This window comes from Rhineura floridana, chromosome 5 (assembly GCF_030035675.1).
Source record: "Rhineura floridana isolate rRhiFlo1 chromosome 5, rRhiFlo1.hap2, whole genome shotgun sequence".
NCBI classification, from domain to species: Eukaryota; Metazoa; Chordata; class Lepidosauria; order Squamata; family Rhineuridae; genus Rhineura; species Rhineura floridana.
In genome coordinates, this window is record NC_084484.1 from 49,931,680 (window position 1) to 49,951,915 (window position 20,236).

The 20,236-nt window shown below is 41.9% G+C and overlaps 1 protein-coding gene across 7 annotated transcripts in view; it reads left to right on the top strand.

The window, feature by feature from the left end:
- The first annotated feature begins 1,368 nt into the window (after nucleotides 1-1,368).
- The window catches only part of NAXD (NAD(P)HX dehydratase), a 37,285-nt gene continuing 18,417 nt past the window's right edge, over nucleotides 1,369-20,236 (top strand). The window contains exons 1-6 of one of the 7 annotated variants that reach the window (XM_061626627.1): nucleotides 1,369-1,479; nucleotides 6,688-7,062; nucleotides 9,116-9,266; nucleotides 10,825-10,870; nucleotides 12,655-12,743; nucleotides 14,459-14,567. In XM_061626627.1, the coding sequence (XP_061482611.1) occupies nucleotides 1,413-1,479; nucleotides 6,688-7,062; nucleotides 9,116-9,266; nucleotides 10,825-10,870; nucleotides 12,655-12,743; nucleotides 14,459-14,567 (837 nt within the window). In that variant the 5' untranslated portion in view covers nucleotides 1,369-1,412. The other 6 variants (XM_061626625.1, XM_061626626.1, XM_061626629.1 and 3 more) reach the window with 6 other exon arrangements.

Sequence of the window (20,236 nt, forward strand, 5' to 3'; positions counted from 1 at the left end):
AACTTGGAGGCACAAGCTCAGTTTCATTGTTTTAGCATCTACTGATAGTTCTGGTTTAATTTGTTCTAACACCCAATTATGTCTTTTTTGCAGTCCATGGTATGCGCAAAGCTCTCCTCCAACACCACATTTCAAATGAATTGATTTTTTTCTTATCCACTTTTTTCACTGTCCAGCTACATTAAAATAAATAGACTAGTCATCCATCCATTAGCGTTTGCCATAACATAGGCTCTTTCATGGCCCGTCTTTTTGCATGATTAAACATTTTAGCTTAGTTAGCTCTTTGGCTTTTAACTCGTTAATTAAATTGAAATAAATATTGTAAAACTTTGGTGAAGTTGTTTTGGGAGGGAACGGGCTTCTTCTTCTAAATTATAATTAAACCAATCTATCAAGCATTGTTAGAAGGAAAAGCTATTTATAAAGTGTTCTTCATGATAACAGAATAATATTTCATATTATTTAACATATACACTCTAAAGAGCTGTCACTATTATCATATTCAAAATCCATCAGTATTGTGGAAGATTCAAATTTAAAAGACTCATTAATTACCAATGAGAAGTCTCTGCTGCAAGGTGTTATAAGGAAGAGCATAGTAGTTTAAGCCTGAAAGGAAAGCAAGGTGTTAATTTCAATACAAACTGGAAGAAAAATCTATCTTTATATTTCTTTTTAATCAAAGAGTGCAAGGAATATGTGGTCAGAGTACCTGCACTGCATGCATAACATTGGATCTTTCAAGAGTTCCAACTTCCTTTGCAGCCTTCCTCCAATTTATGTACCCAGGCATAGTATGGTGGTAGGTGCATGTGTTTGTGATCCTGGTTATTTGTTGAGGATGTAGCAATCACACTGCATATTCTCAAAAGGTACTTGTCACTGCACCTATTCCAGGACAGATTCTCTTTCGTTAGGAACAGGTTTCTCCTGTTGCTGGACTGAACCCTGCCTCAGATTAAGATCACAATCCCAAGCAAAATTAATGGTAAGCAAATGTCATTAAATAGGAACGACTCCAAGAAAGCATGATCCAATGTATAAACTGTGTTTCTGTGTGTGACTCACATGCTTTTTAACAAAGTTATGAACAGAATTTGTCCAATAAAAGGATATTTGTGACTTTTTGAGCGGAGCGACAAGGCAGCCACTGTTGTAAATAGTCAATATCCTTGCAAAGAAACACCATTCATTCCTGACAAAACGAAAGATTAGATTTAACAACTCTCTCTATATGGCAGCATTTGCCCCGCCTACCAACCTTTTTTGTATTGTCAATCAGCGTATTAAACCAGCTAAGATTGGCTTCCCACTAGGAGGCGTTCCCGTAGCTGTAGGAGGCAGGGAGGGAGTGGCCCGCGCCTTGCCTCGCCTCCTATTACTGCGGCTCGGACCCGGAAGCAGCCCCGATGTACTTTATCAGCCGCTTGCTTGCGTGTTTGGCAGGAGGTGGTGTGAGCCCTGCTTGGCGGCTAGGTAAGAGGAGAGAGAAGTGACTGCAAATCGGCGTGTGTGCCGCTTGGGCAAACAGGGCCCGGGTGAGCTCGCGCTCCTGTCGCAGGAATGATTTGGGGAAGGTTCACTTGTGTGATCATAGTACTGGTCTCAGCAACAGTTATGGTCTGGCTACAATATGGAAAAGGTACAAAATCACCTTTTGTGGGTCGTATAGTTCACGCGCCAGATGCGTTTCTTTACAGCTGGCCACAGACCAGACAGGGAAGGGGCTTTTATATGCCTGTATTTATATATTCTTAAATGGAATCAGTACGTTTTTGGGTGGTCTGCTTGTAGCTCGCCACACGTGCCTTAAAAAAATTGCAGACAGGATAGCTGAGGCTATGTTACAAAAAACCCCAACCCAAAACATTTTTAATAATAGAAAGGTAAGGTAGTGCAAGCGCATTCAGAGATAATGGATGAATTTGGATGCATGACATATTGAATATGTAGCATGATGTAGTTAAGACTTGGGTCTAAATGTGTATGAACATGTTCCAGATAAAGGGTGAAAAACCTCTTGCAGGCATCTCTTTATAAAATCATAGAAAATTTTAAGAACCAATAAGGTCAGAATGTTATGATTGCGCCGACAGATTGAAGCTCTGAGCTACAGAATAAAATCGACCATTCTAGATTTCATGAGGCGTGAATAAAATGGTTGACGTAAAGATGTGTATGACTCTTGACTTCTCTACACGATGAATATTGGTATCTTAACCCGTGAACTGGCTACATTGCCTATGAGGTGATGTGAAAGCTATGTATCTTGTTTGATCTGTGATGACCCATTTCACAGATACAAGTCATGATGCTGCAGACATAAAATTTTAAATTAGTCCCTAATGGTTTCATAGCTAGAAAACTCTCAATGCGGGGCCCATTATTTCTGTATTCGCTTGATACCTACTTGGCCCTCAACAACTGTTTAAAACCTTAGATAGTAGCAGCATTTCTTGAGATGTAACAGATCTAAGAAAACAATTAAGTATGCGTTCAAAATAGGTATCCTTTGTATGTGTTTTTGTTGTGGTTTCATCGTGGGAGGGGACAGCATGAATAGCTTATCTTGTGCTGGTTGATCTATTATGAATGGCTCTGGTGGAAGGGGGACCAGATAAAATTGACCATCACTTGTGGTTGCTGGTGCTTCCTGTCGAAAGTTAGTTGTGAACCAGCAAGCTGTCAAAGGAGTAAATGTAACGTGCTTTCATTTTTACTCGTTCGACGTGAGTATATCCCCTTCTGTACTTTTGGAAAGAGGAGAAGGAAAAAATCGGCGGCTTTGGCAGTGTGGGCACTGGCAAATGTGAGCTCCTCTAGTTTTCTTTTTGAGGGCTTACTGATACGTTCAGAGGTGACAGTTAGTCATACTGGCCGGTTTCTTCATATTCCTGGTTTAAACGCCCTCCTCATCTCCATGTATTTTAAAATGCAGCATTCTTTATAGTCCGGGATGGTACAAGGTATGCATTTCTTTTTCCTTGGACACGTTGCTGTGGCCAAGGCCTCGCACGCTGCCTATTGGCTCTCCCCCCCCCGTTTTTCCCTTTTTTGCTGAAGTTATGACACAAGCGAACGCTGCTTTGTGTGTGAACTTGGTGACTGACTGGTGTGCGCGCACGAAGGGGAGGGGTACAGAGCGCAATGCGCGGTGACGCCGGGCCGGCCTAGGCCCGCCGGGAAGCGAGGAAAGAAAAGGAGGCCGAGACGGTACCCAGCCTCCGTGCTAACCTCGCTCAGGGCTTCTTCGCTGTCCCACCGGTACTACCGAACAGTGGCCCGCGGCTTCGGAGCTCCGTGAGGCGATGAACCTCGAGCAGGGCCTCCAACCGCAGCCTCCGCCGCTACCGCCGAGCTCCTGCAGCCTGAGGTGAGGGAGCGGCAGCCGTATAAGCGGCTGAAAGGCCCGTCCCGTCAACCGCGTCTTTTTGCAGCCATCGATCGAGCGGCGGAGCCCGTTTGCAGCCGGGCGGTGTATGGAAAGTTTTGTTGGTGGCAAAAAGGGAGAGAAGGAGCGAGGGGGCGTGTAAGGCGGCGAGAAGGGATGCGGCGGCGCCCCGGCCTGGCGCTGGGATCTCAGCCGCCACAGCCGCTGCCTCACAAGGACACAGCGGCTGAGGGAGGGACTGAGGTGGCTTGAGTGGTGCGGCGGGCGTTAATCCCCCTCCTGCTTGTCCTCAAACCATCCATTTATCTCCTCACCGGCCGGCCTCCTCTCATCCCTTCCCCGGCAGGCGCGGCCATTGCGATTCCCGGGTGGGTGGGAAGTGGGTGGGAAGTGGGTAGGATGATCACCAATACGCGAGGCTTCCTGTGGTCGGACTTGGAGACGCGAGCGCTGCTGGAGATCTGGGGGGAGGCGGACGTGCAGAGCGCGCTGGACGGCAACTTTCGCAACAGCCATGTGTACCGGGACGTGGCCTGCCGCCTGGCTGAGCTGGGATTCGAGCGCACCCCGGAGCAGTGCCGCATCCGCATCAAGGGCCTCAAGCGCCAGTACTACCAGGCCCGCGAAGGGCTCAAGAAGAACGGGCACGCCCGCAAAATCTGCAAGTACTACGACGAGATGGACCGCATCCTCGCCTGCAGGCAAGGTGTGGCCGGCCTCGACGGGCATAGCGCCGTCGAGCGGCCTCTGACCCCCGTGGCGGTGGCGGGAGGAGATGGCTGCCACCAATCCGTCGCCGCCATGCCCCCTTCCGCCGGGCCGGGGACACTTCGCAACACTCGTGAAGCGGACGTGGAGGAGCAGGAGGACGACGAAGAGGAGGAGGAGGACGGCGGTGAGCTCGAGTCTCCCCTGCGTGACAACTTCCACGAGGACTCTGGGGAGTGCTCCTCCTACGCGGAGCACGCCATCAAAGTGGAGTGTCCCTCTTTCGCTATCCCACTGCCGCCAGGAGAGGGTGAGTTGCTGGGATTTGTTTAAAGGAAAGTCGAGGGGGCGGGGGAGCAAAGTCTAATCCCTGTTCCTAATATGGCAACTGCACCCCCTTCCAGCGACAAAGAGCACACACCCCCATTAGTGACCTACTTCTGAACAACGTTTGTGGGCTGGTTATAATCACATCCCCTCTCTCGCATGTACACACAGCTCACTTATTGCATTCCACCTAGGATACATATGAAATTCTGTAAAAAGCTATGGAAAAAAATGTTTTTGTTTCACCTGCACCCCTCACATTGACCCCAGGGAACTCTTGGCTCTGCTGCAACAGTATATCCTCTACTTCTGCTCCTGTCTAGACAGAGGAGGGCAATTTCCCCCTCCCCTCTTCTAATCGCACACAACTTCTAGTCAGACGACTCAGAAAAAGTCTTTCTAATCATTTCATTGGAGATGTTTTGGTGTCTCTTATGTTGAGACAGTCTCTTGTTAACATTGACAAACGGCCCTTACTTTTGTACTGGCAAGTGTCCTTAATTTTAAAATAAATTCCCATTACTCTATATTATGATTGTTTGATGAAACATAATCTTCCTTGTCTTGGCTACACTACCTACCTAAAAGGCACATTCAATAGCAACATCAAGACAGAAAGTACTGTGGCACATTAAGATTTCCTTTTTTGTGTGTCATGACAGCCTACTACTCCCTATCAGTCCAGAGTTCTGAAGACACTCCACCATTCACACATCCGCTATGATGAGCGTGGACAGCTGCAGGGCTTCTGAAGCACATCAAAGGGCTCTCCACCCCAGCAGCAGTGCCATTTCCACTTTCACATCCTCTTCCTCTTTTAGGTTAAGGCTGTCACTTTGGAGTTACCCTGCCCAAGCTTCTCAAAATTCTGTAGCTAGCACTGTCCATCACCTCCTCCATTCCTACAGCTGGAGGAAATCTATGGTCATTTACATGTGCTCTTCCATGTTTAAGCACGTAAGGTGAGTTCACACACATTCATCAAATGCAGGAATGCTGCATGCAGTATAAATCACATATATTCTCATATAGCTACAATGCCCAAACTTTGCAATCCTTTTGCCCTTTTTCTTAAAGTGGGAGGATCATTAAACTAGTTTGTCTGCAGTCCGCCATGGGTTGTATTTATAAATTAAGTTCTACTCAGAGTAGACCCCTTCAAATTAATAAACCAAAGTTCTAGCCATTAACTTCAGTGTCTCTGCTCTGAGTAACATTAACATTGAATACCCATGCATCTTGTTTGCATTTGTAAATACACAACTTTTCATCCAAGTTAAAAACAACATCTGTCTGTCCTCGGATTTATTGTTCACATATACAGCTCTGACTAAATTTTGATGGGCTTTTTCCACAAACAAACAGGAGCAAATACCATGTAGGTACTGATATCTGTGCCTTCTGCCTACGTAGGGGTGTGTGCCTTATTTTTATATAAAAAAAGCAAAAGTGAAATCTTTTCCTCTCTGTCTTTTTTTTTACTGCATTTTATTTGAATCAGACTAATATACATTTGTATGTCCACGCCACATAATCTGGTTTCAAGCTGGCATCCATAAGCCAGTTGACTCACACTTGAAACAAACTATTTACACATAAATAACATCAAAGGAGAAATGTTTACATTTGTGCCCTTTGGTAGTGCGGAATCAGAAGCAGTTGATTAAAGCTGCAATCCTTTTCACGCTTATCTGGAAGTAAGCTCTGTTGAACATAATGGTCTCATTTCCAAGTAAACATGCATAGGATTGTACTGGAAAAGGTTGGATTAGGATATTATCTGCAATACACAAATATGTTTTCTAAAATTTGGTTTTTCACATTCTATAAGCACACAATAGAAACGTTTTATAAACATATAGCTTTATGTCAGTATGAAAACTTGGTTTAAATACTGAAAGGGTCTGCAGAACCTTTATCTGATTACTGGAAATTTTTAATTCTTGAATAGATAATATAGTTACACCATTTTTCAGTTCTTACTACAGTTGTCCCCTGTAACAATGAATGTGTTATAGTTGCATGTGTTATAACATCAGTACATAGGTTTACTGTGTGGTTTAAAATAACGTATACACATGTGATTAAATATTTATTTATTTATTATTTGATATATATCCCACCCTTCTTTCCAGCAGGAGCCCAGGAGTCTAGTAAATATTTACTAGACTCCTAGGTCATTATGATACTCTTCACCAAACTTTTCTCTTTAAGCTTAGTCAAAATATGAACAACTAACTTACCTACTTTTGTTTTAGGTTTTAAACAAATACATGCTCACACCAATGCACCACCCTTATTATCTCAGGCTAAAAGATCAAAAAAACGTCATACAAACTTAACACTGGACAAAATGATGGAGAAGTTTCTGCAACAAAGCATGGATACCGAAGAGAAGTTTTACAAATATGAAGAGCAGAGGCTTAAAATTGAAGACAAACGGCGTGATGCTGAGCATGCTAGAGAGATCCAGATGTTGCAGATGTTGGGACAGATGTTAGCAGGAATTTCTTCCACAGTATCACAAAGGTCCCAGTATATACCAAGCAACCCTTCACAGAGATCAAATCACCGATCATACGGAGATAATTTTAACTTTAATTCTATGACAACAACACTATCTCCGCCCATAGGTACTTCATTCTATTGTATAAATGATGTCTGGATCTGGTAGCTGGTGGTGAAATTGTCTAAAAATCAGTGAAATGGTCCCTAGGGAAATCAGGGAGATATGTGCAAAATAAATCAAAACACTGGGCTTGGATGATCAGTTTATGTAGACATGGTGCTTTTTTCATGTTGTGCTCTTTTGCTGAGTTGTCATGGGATAGATTGTGATGCCTGATGTCATTTGCATAGTTCAGACTTAATTAAAAATGTAGAGCGTTCGGTTGTGATTTTAGTGGATTAAAAGGGGAATTCCGTTCATCTGAAATAAAATCCATATTGCTTGATCTTTAGTGTTTCGTAGATGTTCTGGAAGTAATAGTTTTTGCACTTGAAACAGTATTGACAGTCACCAAGGATGGTCCAAAAGTATAATATATGCACAATTACAATATTAGGAGGTGACTGGTTTTAGAACAGTTTTTGTCATTTTCATATCCTGTTCTACTTCCTACATGGGGCGTACCTTTTTACTAAGGGCTAGAATTAGTCTTAGATTCTCTGCTTCTGGACTGATAATGGGTAGTACTTACACTTCAGCACATCTGAAAGACGGTGCTGAGGCTGTCTTCAGCTGCAATAGGTTTTCCACTGCACTTATATAGTAATAGGGTAACCTCAAATTTAATCTGCAAGCCAATAGAATTCAAATGTCAGTACAGTTGTTGCCTTAGTATATTGCATAATTTTCCAGATTTTGTCTTGGGACACACTGGATTTGTGTGGGGTGCTAGCAAGTCCTACTGGACATAGCTGTCACCCCTTGCAAAACTGTATGTGAACCCTAGAATGTTGTAATACTCCCTACTGCACATTGCAGGTGAAAATTAGTAATAGTACACAAGTTATCTTTTCTTATCTTGGTATTCACATGGCACACAATTTGAAAACTGATTGCAAGGAGTCTTCTAACGCAACCCCTATGTACCTCCATGTGGACTGTGCTGGTGTTCTTCAGGACTAGAGGTAATCATGATGAAGACAAACTCTATGTGTTTGTTAGATGCCAACTTGTGTTTAAATAAAGTTCCATTCAGAAAATCATGTTGTTCTGTGACTGCAGTCACTGAGTAAGACCCATGTGATGAAGGGGAACTAACTTTCAAGTAGACATAGGATTGTGTTGTAAGTCAATAATCTTGAGTAGATCTCTGCCTCTAGTTTAGTACCCACTGTTACTAAATAAGATTTCACTCCAGTGTTTTACTATCTTCTGTGAGTATAGCAGTTAACTAACATATATTAAATGATGTTGTCTATGTGCCCTTCATTGAATGGATACACTGGAGATTGCTTTCGGTGGCCAACATATGTAGTTTGTGAATTATTGACATTTAATCCAGGTGTCTTGAGAATATGCCATTGAAATACGTAAGAAAAGTTACAGATCTTTAGAAAATAGAAAAATATATAGGAAATGGCACAAAGTTGTTCATCTACTAAAGAAGAAAGGTGAAGGCAGTAGCAGCAATGCTGCTGTTTCTACTTTTCTCTCTCTGCTTAAATCTATCTGTGGATCTTGCCCATCTGTCTAGGAATCTGCATTTTTTGAATTTGGCACTATTTGTGGAATACAATCTCCAACACAGTGCGGAGTCCTCTGTACCGCGGTTCCCTACGCCCGTGAGGGACTGGGCCGGGAAAAGGACAAAGCGACTGTCGCGACTGTTGCTGTGCCCTTGTAGTCCTCTTGAGAGCCCCCGGGATGGGAGGAGCTGGTTCCAAGAAAAGGGACAGGAGGCTAGGGAAGAGTCAGCAACAGGACACCCCACTGCAGCTTGTCCTCCAAAGGTTCGAGATTATACAAGAATTGACCCAATACCCGCTAGAAAGAGAAAAACTGATATTCTACTGCCAGAGGCTTTGGCCCACTTTGAGGACCGGGTGGCCACCAGAAGGCACCTAATTTCATGGAAGTATGTCCAAATTCTTGTTACAACTGAATGTAGTCAATACCCTGAATGCTATGAAAAGTTCATATTTGAAGTAATTGTTGAAATGTTTTTATTTCTTTTTCAGTTATAGAAAGATCTTTTTCAGTACACAAAGCACATTCTGTAAAGGAAATGGAGAATATATATCAGCTGGTGCGAAATGTTATTCCTCCTCTAACTGCCAAAAAGCATAAAGGCCAAGATGGACGAATAGGAATTGTTGGAGGATGCCAAGAGTAAGTTAAAAGAAAATGTACATCCTTGCAACCAAGTTTTCAAATATTACTAGATCACAACACATTTTACTAATCCTCCTTTGGCAAACTGTTTTTAGTTCCTTTTGATATCTCAGTATCTTTCAAGAAAGATGTTTAATTATTTTCTAATTTATACCAGGCATGGGTTCCTGCCTGGTTGTCTGGAGGCAATTCTACACTTCCACGTTCTTACTTGCCCTTTCGTGCATATAAATTGAACACCTGAAGATGGCTTAACAGTTTAATCCTTTTTACTTTGGAGCCAAATATCTGCATAAGTCATGACCATAGCTTCTAGGAAAAGGGAAATAATCAAGGTATACCATCTTTAGAATTCTACTTTTAAGAACTGATTAAAGGTCTTAATTGCATCTTCAGCCACAATTCACATTCCTTTTGAAATAAATACCATAATTTGTTATGCAAATGTTTGGCTTTTATGAGAAGTGTTAATTTTTGCTGACTATTAAGGAAGAGAATACGTGTGTGTGCATGTGAGTCGGTGTGCCACAAAGGGCAGAATGTATAGAATTCAGCTTCCCAGGAATCTTGCCTTTTAGTGAAGGGAGTCAAGTTTCTAGCCCTTAGGGATGCAAATATATATTTGAAGGCTATAAGCAGGGTGAAAGAAGCCAGAAGGAATGCCTAAGTGAGATTTTCATTGCTAACCTGGCTGCTTCTCAGTAGTCTAATTGGAAAAAAATATGCAAAATAGCAAAAAGCAGAATAAATCATATAAAATAAGAATGTAGTTCCATTTTCATAATTTATATAGATCACAAAATTTAACCTTTATTGGTGCTGAATTTGGATGCAGAATGCATACATCTCTGCATAGCCTTGATTTCACAGAGGAGAAGTTGTGAGTTCAGGGTCTTCATGTTTGGTGGTAAAAAATTTCCCCCATCTTTGGTGGTAAGCTTCCCAATCCTTATTATAGACCAGCATATCACATGGCATTGGATTCCTTCATCTTACCTAACATAAAGATGGCTAATTTTATATAATAACTTACTAATTTAACATCAGATGTTATATATCATAATTTTTTATTAATCTAAAAGAGTGTTTGGACTGGCTAAAAAGAATGTGTTTTGTCTTTAACAGTCTGATATTCATTACCTCAGAGTGGTCTCCTCTTACATTCAGGTTCCACATAAGTGATTTCAAAGCAGTTGTACAATCATATTTATCACAAGATAAGTACAACTACATTGATAGTCTTTTCACATAACTTAGATTTGTTATCATGGATAAAGTCTTCTTATCACACCAACGAAGTATCACCATCTGAAGCAATCTAATGAAATGAAGAGATTTACTACTTTAACATTACCACATTAACTGATCATATGAGTTCTCTGCTCTTAGTAAGCTGAATCTTTTCTGCAGGAGTGGTGATAGTGTCATAACTAATGTCTCAAACCTCAAATAATTAACAGGAAGGAAAAATAGATAGTTATCTTCATTCTGGTTCATCAGCCAAACTGTTAGCAAAATAAATACACTTCCTAAGCTTAGCATTTTTCATTTGTAGGTATACCGGGGCACCATATTTTGCTGCAATTTCAGCCCTCAAAGTGGTATGTATTTTCTTAACTTTTTGTGGAGCATATCTTTGAAATGGGTGAGGCTAGGGTAAAGAAGTGTGTCCAGCATGCACTGAAAATATGCCAGGCTCACCTCTATCGGGAGGGAATTCCACAACTTAGGAGCTGCCACAGAGAGTGCCTTCTCTGGGCCACCACCACCCTGAGCTTCTGAGGGAAGTGGAATTACCAAGAAGCCCCCCTCTGCTGATCTTAACATGTGAGAAGGTCTGAAGGGAAAGAGTCGGTCTCTCAGATATTTGAAGCCTGAGTCGTTTAGGGCTTTATACACGTGTAAGCACCTTAAATTGGGCCTAGCAAGGAACTGGTAACCATACAACTGTATTAGAACAGGGGTTATATGAGTTCTAAAAGCAAATCCAGCCTGTAATGGCTGCTGTATTTTGGACCAGTTGGAGTTTCCAAGTCATCTTCAAGGGCATCCCCACAGAGAGCACGTTGCAATAATTCAATCTGAAAGTTACCAGTTGTCATCCAGCAACATCTGGAGGGCCACATGTTCCTTACCTCTGCTTTAAAAGCATTGGTAAATATCCAACAATTAAGGACATTTAAGCCCTGTGAATACAATAGCTCAAGTATGCTGAACTGTGTATTGGATTGTAACTATATGAGGATTGTACCAGTGAACTGTCAAGTGTGTGTAAGATACTTTGGGTTATATTCCACGTGGTGCTAAAGAGATTGTTACGTCAGCAGAAGCATTTCTGCTTGCCCCCCAAAAGATTTCCCTTCTTCTCCCCCACCCCCCATGCAGTCTTCTGGAGCTTCTCCCAACCCTCTGGAGCAGATTTGGGGAGGGTGCAGGAGCAGAAGGGGAATCCCGTTGTGGTAGCCGGAATCCTTGCATTGGCTTCTACTAGCGCAACAAGTTAGTTGAATATGGACCTTTGAATCAGATGTGAGTTTGCTGATAGTAACTAATTGAGCCTTTAGATGGCTACTTTTGCAAATACTAATTACCATTTTAAAAATAAAGTGCTGATTGCTATTATACACAGTATAGAATTCAGTCTGTGATGCCAGCATTGGAATTTCAGTGGGGACCAAGCTATTCTTATTTTATGTACACCGCCCAGAGAGCCCTTGGGCTTAGGGCGGTATATAAATAAAATAAAATAAATAAATAAATAAATCCCCTTGAGGTGCATTTGCATATATCAAAAGTATTTTACTTTTCAAACTATTGTTGGAACAAACTACTTGTAATTGGGAAAATAGATATTAATACATTTCTATCCTACAGTATTATGGAATTGGAAATTGGTTTTTATATGCAGAGATATTTCTATCTGATCCTAAGCAAATTCGATCCATTGATACAGTTGGACATAAGCCTCATTGATATGTAGTTAGGATTGGGGTTCTGGTATGAAAAAAATATGAAATGGACTGCCTATAAATCGATTCCAACTTATGGCGACCCTATGAATAGGGTTTTCATGATAAGCAGTATTCAGAGGGGGTTCACCATTGCCTTCCTCTGAGGCTGAGAGGCAGTGACTGGCCCAAGGTCACCCAGTGAGCTTCATGGCTGTGTGGGGATTCGAACCCTGGTCTCCCAGATCATAGTCCAACACCTTAACCACTACACCACACTAAGTAGATCTAAAAAATAGCTTTGTTGTGCAGGCAATGTCATGTGGCAGAATGAAGCTAGAAGGCAAGAAACTGACTTGTAGGAATCTTAACTGAATAACTTTTACTTCATGGTTTAGAATTAATTTAAATGGATAACGATGTGTTAAATTTCATAGGGTGCAGACCTATCCCATGTATTTTGTACCAAAGATGCTGCAACTGTAATAAAGTCTTACAGTCCAGAGCTGATTGTTCATCCAGTTCTGTAAGTATCCTTTGTGTCCCTTTGTTTCCCATTTTTCTTGCTTAACTTATAACTTCAGCCTGTGAACTGTTGTATTATTGTAGCAGCTTGGAGCTAGGTTCTCAGTACCAGGTGAAGGGGGACAAGCCTTTGGTGACGGTACTGGCATTGAACCCAGGCCTTTGTATCTTTACTCAGGCATTTCATGCCATCTCATGGCCTGTCCAAAAGACAGAATGTCTCTGGATCTGTCAGATGGTTGAAGTGTATCTGGGATCTTGTAAGATTTTTAAATTGCATTTGAGGCAATGCTGCATATCTGGCGCTCTCACTGCTTTCACTCCTTTGTAAGTTGTTTGAACGTTAAGAGTTTGACAGACTTTTGTGGCATTTGTTCAGCTTGCCATTTGTTTATCACTGAGTACCCTACCCAGCCTTTTTTAAATATATATATACCTGTTCATTTGTTTTCATCCTTTCTCATTGAATCCCAGTCCCATCCGTATTCAAGTCTTCAGCTTGTATTTTGTTTATCCTTCAGTTCATACCAGTATCCAGCCTTTCGTATATAGCTGTCTGTTTTCCATTCCTGTTCTAGCTTTTCCAAATCAATCCCAGATCCATTCTTATTCTAAAAAAAAAAAAAAAGTCTGTTAGTCTTACTAGTTACTTAGGCAGTGTTACTTCCCTTATTCCTATCCCAGTTTTGGCCCTAATTTTTAAAGTTACGCTTGCATTTTATTTAGAGCTGTTTTGTGTTTTCTGTCTCTGTCCTTATTAGTACTTTGTCTTGTGTGTAAGTCTTGTGAGTACATTGTACACACTCCAGTACATTGTGCACAGTCAGTGCAGAAGCAGCACACATACAGTGTAATATTACATACATGCATACAATCATTACACAAACAGCCCACTTATAGCTTGGCACTATCATGAAGCATCTACATAGTTGCAGAAATGGCAAAGGTGGTAACAGCAGCATCAGTGGACAGACTATCACTGGCTAGAATGGTTTGCGCCCAGTGACAAAACAAAATTATGGCCATTTTACTTCTTAAAAAAAATATTTTATTTTTTTGGGGGGGGAACTTCAAGGTGGCTAGCACAAAAAAACCTAGATCTATCTGTCTGAAATTTGGCTGGGTTAATGCCCCCTTGAGGGGCTATCATGTCTTCAAATTTCGTGCACCTCTGTAAAAAACAAAAAAAAACTATGGCAGTTTTGGTTTCCTAATACAATCAATGGGAGGACCAAAGATTTGGATTTCAAAGTTTAGATTCAGAGTCTGAATTGGGCAGGATCAGGTCCAAATCGATCAAAACCAAATCGGTGTCTGATTCAAATCGCAGAATTGGGCTTCTAACTGAACCGAGGGGGAGGGCTAATTTATTGTATCTTTACAAATAATCTTTATTTGTATTTTATTGTATTTTGATTTTATAATTTCTGTGAACACCGTAGGGAGTTTTGCCAAAAACATTATGTGGCATATGCATTTTCTAAATAAATAAATGTGATTCTCTGTGTGTGGATATGATCTGCTTTTATGCAGGAGAAAAAATGGTTTAGTGATTTATTTGGAAGATTGGTTGTAGATGTTGTTTACAGAAGAGGACTTCGGGAGGTGGCACCAAGGATACTGAAAACTGAAAACTGCACTTGCAAGCATTTTTGTTGCAAACATATGTAATCAGACTTTTGGAAACATGCCAATCTGTGCTCAATTTCCCTCTAGTGACAGTCCTGATGCTGTTCATGAAGTGGAAAAGTGGCTACCACGACTACACTCAGTAGTTATAGGACCTGGATTGGGTAGAGATGATGTACTGCTTGAGAATGCCAAGGTAATATGGACTTTAATATCTTGCATAGTACTGTTTTTTAATATACTGATTTTTTAAAATAGAGCTAAACGTCTCTTTTGAGTGAACCGCTGTTCTTGTTCATGATAATGGAAGTGAAGGACATTAATAGCAGGATTAGCAGTTAAAGATGGTGAAGGTTGCCATTATGTCAAACTCTTTCACTACAGATGACTAATGATACCCAAGATCTAAAATAGGACTTTCTAACTGCTGTTTCTAGGCCTCTCTAAGTTCAGAGAGAATACAGTTGAGCTCAAGGCAAAACCATAATGGCTTGACTGGCCTCTCTTACTTTTGTGATGGGCCCAGATGCAGGCAGAAAAAGGGAAATAGGAGATGGTGGCAGTAGCATGTACATGTATGACTTGTTTTAAGAATCTGTTTTTCAGAAGAATATAAAACATAGTTTTGTAGTTTACATTTCTAATCTGCCCTATGTCATATCTTATGGGTGGGGTGGGGATTTGTTGTTGTTGTTATGTGCTGCCAAGTCGACCACGACTTATGGCGACCCTATGAATCAGTGACCTCCAAGAGCATCTGTCGTGAACCACCCTGTTCAGATCTTATAGGTTCAGGTCTGTGGCTTCCTTTATGGAATCAATCTCTTGTTTGGCCTTCCTCTTTTTCTACTCCCTTCTGTTTCCCCCCAGCATTATTATCTTTTCTAATGAATCATGTCTTCTCATTATATGTCCAAAGTATGATAACCTCAGTTTCATCTTTTTAGCTCTAGTGACAGTTCTAGTTAAATTTGTTCTAACACCCAATTATTTGTCTTTGTCGCAGTCCATGGTATGCGCAAAGCTCTCCTCCAACACCACAGTTCAAATGAGTTGATTTTTCTCTTAATCCGTTTTTTTCACTGTCCAACTTTCACATCCATACATAGAGATAGCAGATTTTAAAATTTTACAATTGAAATCAGAAGCATTAATACAGTGGTTCCCAACCTTTATGTGTACAGGACTCCCTTTGTAATCTCATATTTTTCACGACCTTCTCATGCTAATTGTTGTAATTTTAGTCTGTTCATTGAAAAAATACATAATGAAGGGTTAAATGTCATTTTTATTCATCAAAAAGTCAAATATGATGATGATATTTATTACCTGCCCTTCACCAGAAGGTCCCAGGGTAGGTTTACAGCAGTATAAACAACGTTTAACAATATTTGAAGGAAATGAAAGTAAGAAGATAAAAGTAAACCACCCAGAGTGGTAAACAGAGTCTAGTTGATGCCAGGATATTTGGACTCTGCTTTTAAATGTTCCACCTTATACAGCGATGCCTCCTCTTCAGCACTTGGCTCAGGAAACATAATAATATGTCTAACAGACAGAATGTCAACAGATGAAGCTTTCCCCATAATTGTATTTCCTTACTAGAAAAGGCTTGATTTAATTTCTGTTTAATTTCTGCCTGCTACACAGCTGTTAAAGGCACAGGAGCCCTGCTTTCCCCCAATGCCAACCCTAAATCATGCAAAGAACTCACGTTAAGAGTAAACAACAAAATTGGGGCAACTTAACATATTTAATTTTTTAAAAAACTATAATGAACATATATAACTGTGTAAAACCACACTCAAAGCTTTAATTTGGATTCCTGCATTAAGCATGGGGTTGGACTTAATGGGCTTATCGGGCTGTTCCAGCTTCACTATTCTATGCAAGCCTTGATAAACAGCAACAAAAATATACTGAGCATGTGCAGTTTCATATTTTAAAAACTTAATTTACCCATCTTTTTTTCCTCACTTACTGCCTTGGGTCAGCTGCTAACTCTCAGCCTAACCTACCTCATACAGTCTCTACAGCCAGAGCCAACCAGGCAGGTATCACAGAATTGCCGGGATGCTGTCAGGAAGGCTAAAGCTGAAAATGAGCTGAGGCTAGCGAGGGATGCTAAAAGCAACAAAAAAGCTTTCTTCAGGTATGTCCATAGTAAAAGACAGAGAAAAGAAATGGTGGCACGGCTACTCAGTGAGGATGGCAAAATGATAACAGATGACAAAGAAAAGGCAGAAGTGCTCAATTCCTACTTTGGTTCAGTCTTCTCCCAAAAGAGGGTCTATGACCCTCCCGGGAAACATGAAGTAGAATGGGCAGGATTGGAACTTGAGATTGATAGACAAATGGTCAAGGAATACCTAATCACTTTGAATGAGTTCAAATCTCCAGGGCCGATAAACTGCATCCTAGAGTGTTGAAGGAACTGGCTGAAGAACTCTCAGAACCACTGTCTATTATCTTTGTGAAATCATGGAGGACTGGTGAAGTGCCGGATGACTGGAGGAGAGCTAATGTTGTCCCTATCTTCAAAAAGGGCAAGAAGGAGGAACCGGGGAACTACAGACCAGTCAGCCTAACATCAATCCCTGGAAAAACTCTAGAGCAGATTATAAAGCAGTCAATCTGTAAGCACCTTGAAAGCAATCGAGTGATTACTAGGTGCCAACATGGATTTATGAAGAACAAATCCTGCCAAAGTAATCTTATCTCATTTTTTGATCGGGTAACCTCCCTTGTAGACTGTGGGAATGCTGTGGACATAATATATCTCGACTTCAGCAAAGCTTTTCACAGAGTGCCCCATGATAATCTGATTAGCAAGCTAGCTAAATGTGGGCTGGATGGAACAACTATCAGGTGGATCCACAGTTGGTTCCAGAATCGTACTCAAAGAGTGCTTATCAATGGTTCCTTCACAAACTGGGCAGAAGTTATGAGTGGGGTACCACAGGGTTTGGTCCTGGGCCTAGTGCTCTTCAACATTTTTATTAACGACTTGGATGAGCAGGTACAGAGCATATCATCAAATTTGCAGTTGATACAAAATTGGGGGGCATAGCTAATACCGTGGAAGATAGAAACAAAATTCAAAGGGACCTTGATAGGCTGGAGCATTGGGCTGAAAACAACAGAATGAAATTCAACAGGGATAAATGCAAAGTTCTACACTTAGGAAAAAGTAACCAAATGCACAGTTATAAGATGGGAGGTACTTGGCTCAGCAATACGACATGTGAGAAGGATCTTGGAATTGTCGTTGATCACAAGCTGAATATGAGCCAACAGTGTGATGTGGCTGCAAAAAAGGCAAATGCTATATTAGACTGCATTAACAGAAGTATAGTTTCCAAATTGCGTGAAGTACTAGTTCCCCTCTATTCAGCACTGGTTAGGCCTCATCTTGAATACTGCATCCAGTTCTGGTCTCCGCACTTTAAGAAGGATGCAGACAAACTGGAACAAGTTCAGAGGAGAGCATCAAGGAGGATCAGGGGACTGGAAACAAAGCCCTATGAGGAGAGACTGAAAGAACTGGGCATGTTTAGCCTAGAGAAGAGAAGACTGAGGGGAGATATGATAGCACTTTTCAAGCACATGAAAGGTTGTCACATAGAGGGGGGCCGGGATCTCTTCTCGATCGTCCCAGAGTGCAGGACATGGAATAATGTGCTCAAGTTGCAGGAAGCCAGATTTTGACTGGACATCAGGAAAAACTTCCTAACTGTTAGAGCCATACGACAATGGAACCAATGACCTAAAGAGGTAGTGGGCTCTCTGACACTGGAGGCATTCAAGAGGCAGCTGGACAGCCATCTGTCAGGAATGCTTTGATTTGGATTCCTGAATTGAGCAGGGAGTTGGACTCGATGGCCTTTGAGGCCCCTTCCAACTACTATTCTATGATTCTACAATCAATCTTCCCTCACTGTCACTGACAAAACAGTGGGGGGAGAGATGCTGGAGCTTAAATGAGCCCAGCTGACCTTTCCCTTTGATGCACTCACTCAAGTGCAACTTAGCTCTATGTGTGGTGGAAACTGACTGTACGAGCCGGAAGGAAGGGGAGGTGGAAGCGGCTGAATGCACATGCAGTACGGGTACTCAAGTTGGTGGTAAACAGACCAGCCAATGATTAATTTTTAAATTAATAAATCTTCTCTTGGCTCTTTGCAACCTCCCATGGTTCCCAACCCCCAGGTTGGGAACCACTGCATTAACATACCGGAGCACTGCTTGCTCAACCATGGTTTCTACAAGGCACTCGAGCCAGAGAGCTATTATAAGTTCTAAACTCAGGCTTTGGTTAGACAGGCTGTTTTCTGCTTAAAATACAATGCCCCCATCCCAGCTGTATTTGTAAAGTGTCATATTTATTGCAGTTTACCGCATACTTATTTTGAATGAGTTACTGATAAGGCTCTGAGATGAGAGTACTGAGTTAGGAAAAGAATGAACAATGCCATAATTAATCTGTTTTGTTTGTATGAATCTATGCAGTTCATTACCAGTAGGACATACTAGTTAAGCTTTCAGATGCTAGCTTGATAACAAGCCTTGCTGATATTTTGTCTATATGTTAGCAGTGTGGCTGCCTAATACGTGCAATGCCTAACACAATCTTTGGGGCTTAGTAAGCTTCTTCAGCAAAATCTTCTAACATTTGTCGTATCACATGGAGGGCAGATTTGCTGTCTTACAGCTAACATTGCTGTAGCCTGGCCAGACCACAGTGCTTCTGGTTTTTTAGGGGAGAGCTTCACCTCCCTTTGAAATAGGTGTAGTGGTATAGTTGAGTCATTCTAACAAAGCTGCTTTGGAAATATTTTGACCTCTTTAAATATCAGTAAAGGTGGTTGCAAGGTGTGCCATAATGCCCAAGCCATCCCTTGCTCAGTGGAGTTTGAAAGAGCTTAGCAAAAAGGGTGTTTGTTTTATCATTTATCTAGCCCTAGTGATGCTAAATGACCAACTGAAGTATGTGACAGTATCTTTTCCCACTTACACTAAAACAGGGTGGGGAATTTTTTTTTGGCTTCGGGGACCAACTTTGACTGGTGAGTCAACCCCCCTGCCAATCACATAGTATCATTATGACATAACATAATTAACAGGTGGGTTGTCCCACCCAACTTTCTGTTGGGTTCCCAAGCTTGGGGACCACAGCGCAAAGAGCATCACAGTGTGGAGGTGGAAAGGAGAAGTGCAGAGCAGCTTGCAAAGCCGTTTGTGATTCTCCCCATATGCCTCCTTTCCACCTCTAATGTCAGAGGTGGAAAGGAGCCATGCAGCGGGGCTTCAAATAGCAGTGCTTGGAGGGAGAAGTGGCTTCCATTGAATGGAAACGGCTTTGCTCTCCTTGAGCAAGGCACGTTCCTACTGCCCATCAGCTGATCAGTGGTTGAGGAAACATTAGCTCGGCTACCAGCACCACCACCCTTTCCTGGTTGAACTTCTGCTCTGCGGTGGCCACACCTTGCAGGACCAGACCCCACGTACTCAGCCAGCTGTGGCTGATTTTTTCCACCTGTCCCTTCTCTGGAGGGGATACGTAAGCCGACTGGCTGAGGTGGCTCCTACTTTGTCTGCCTTTTTTTTTCTGGGTCTTCAGTCATGTGCCTGGGAGAGAGGACTCAGAGCCAAGTGGGGAGATTTGAGGGGCCCCCAATTAGTGTAGTGATGGGTCGAGGGAGATATGGCGTTGTGAGGACTTGCCAGGTAAGGGGAACGCGGCCCAGGCAGTTAATGGCTGTGCCTTGTTCTGGTCCTCCCCACACCCACTGGTTTGTTGGTTGCCCTATCAACCAGCTCTCAGGCCTCCGGATGCTGCTGCTAAATGCCAGATCGGTGCATAAT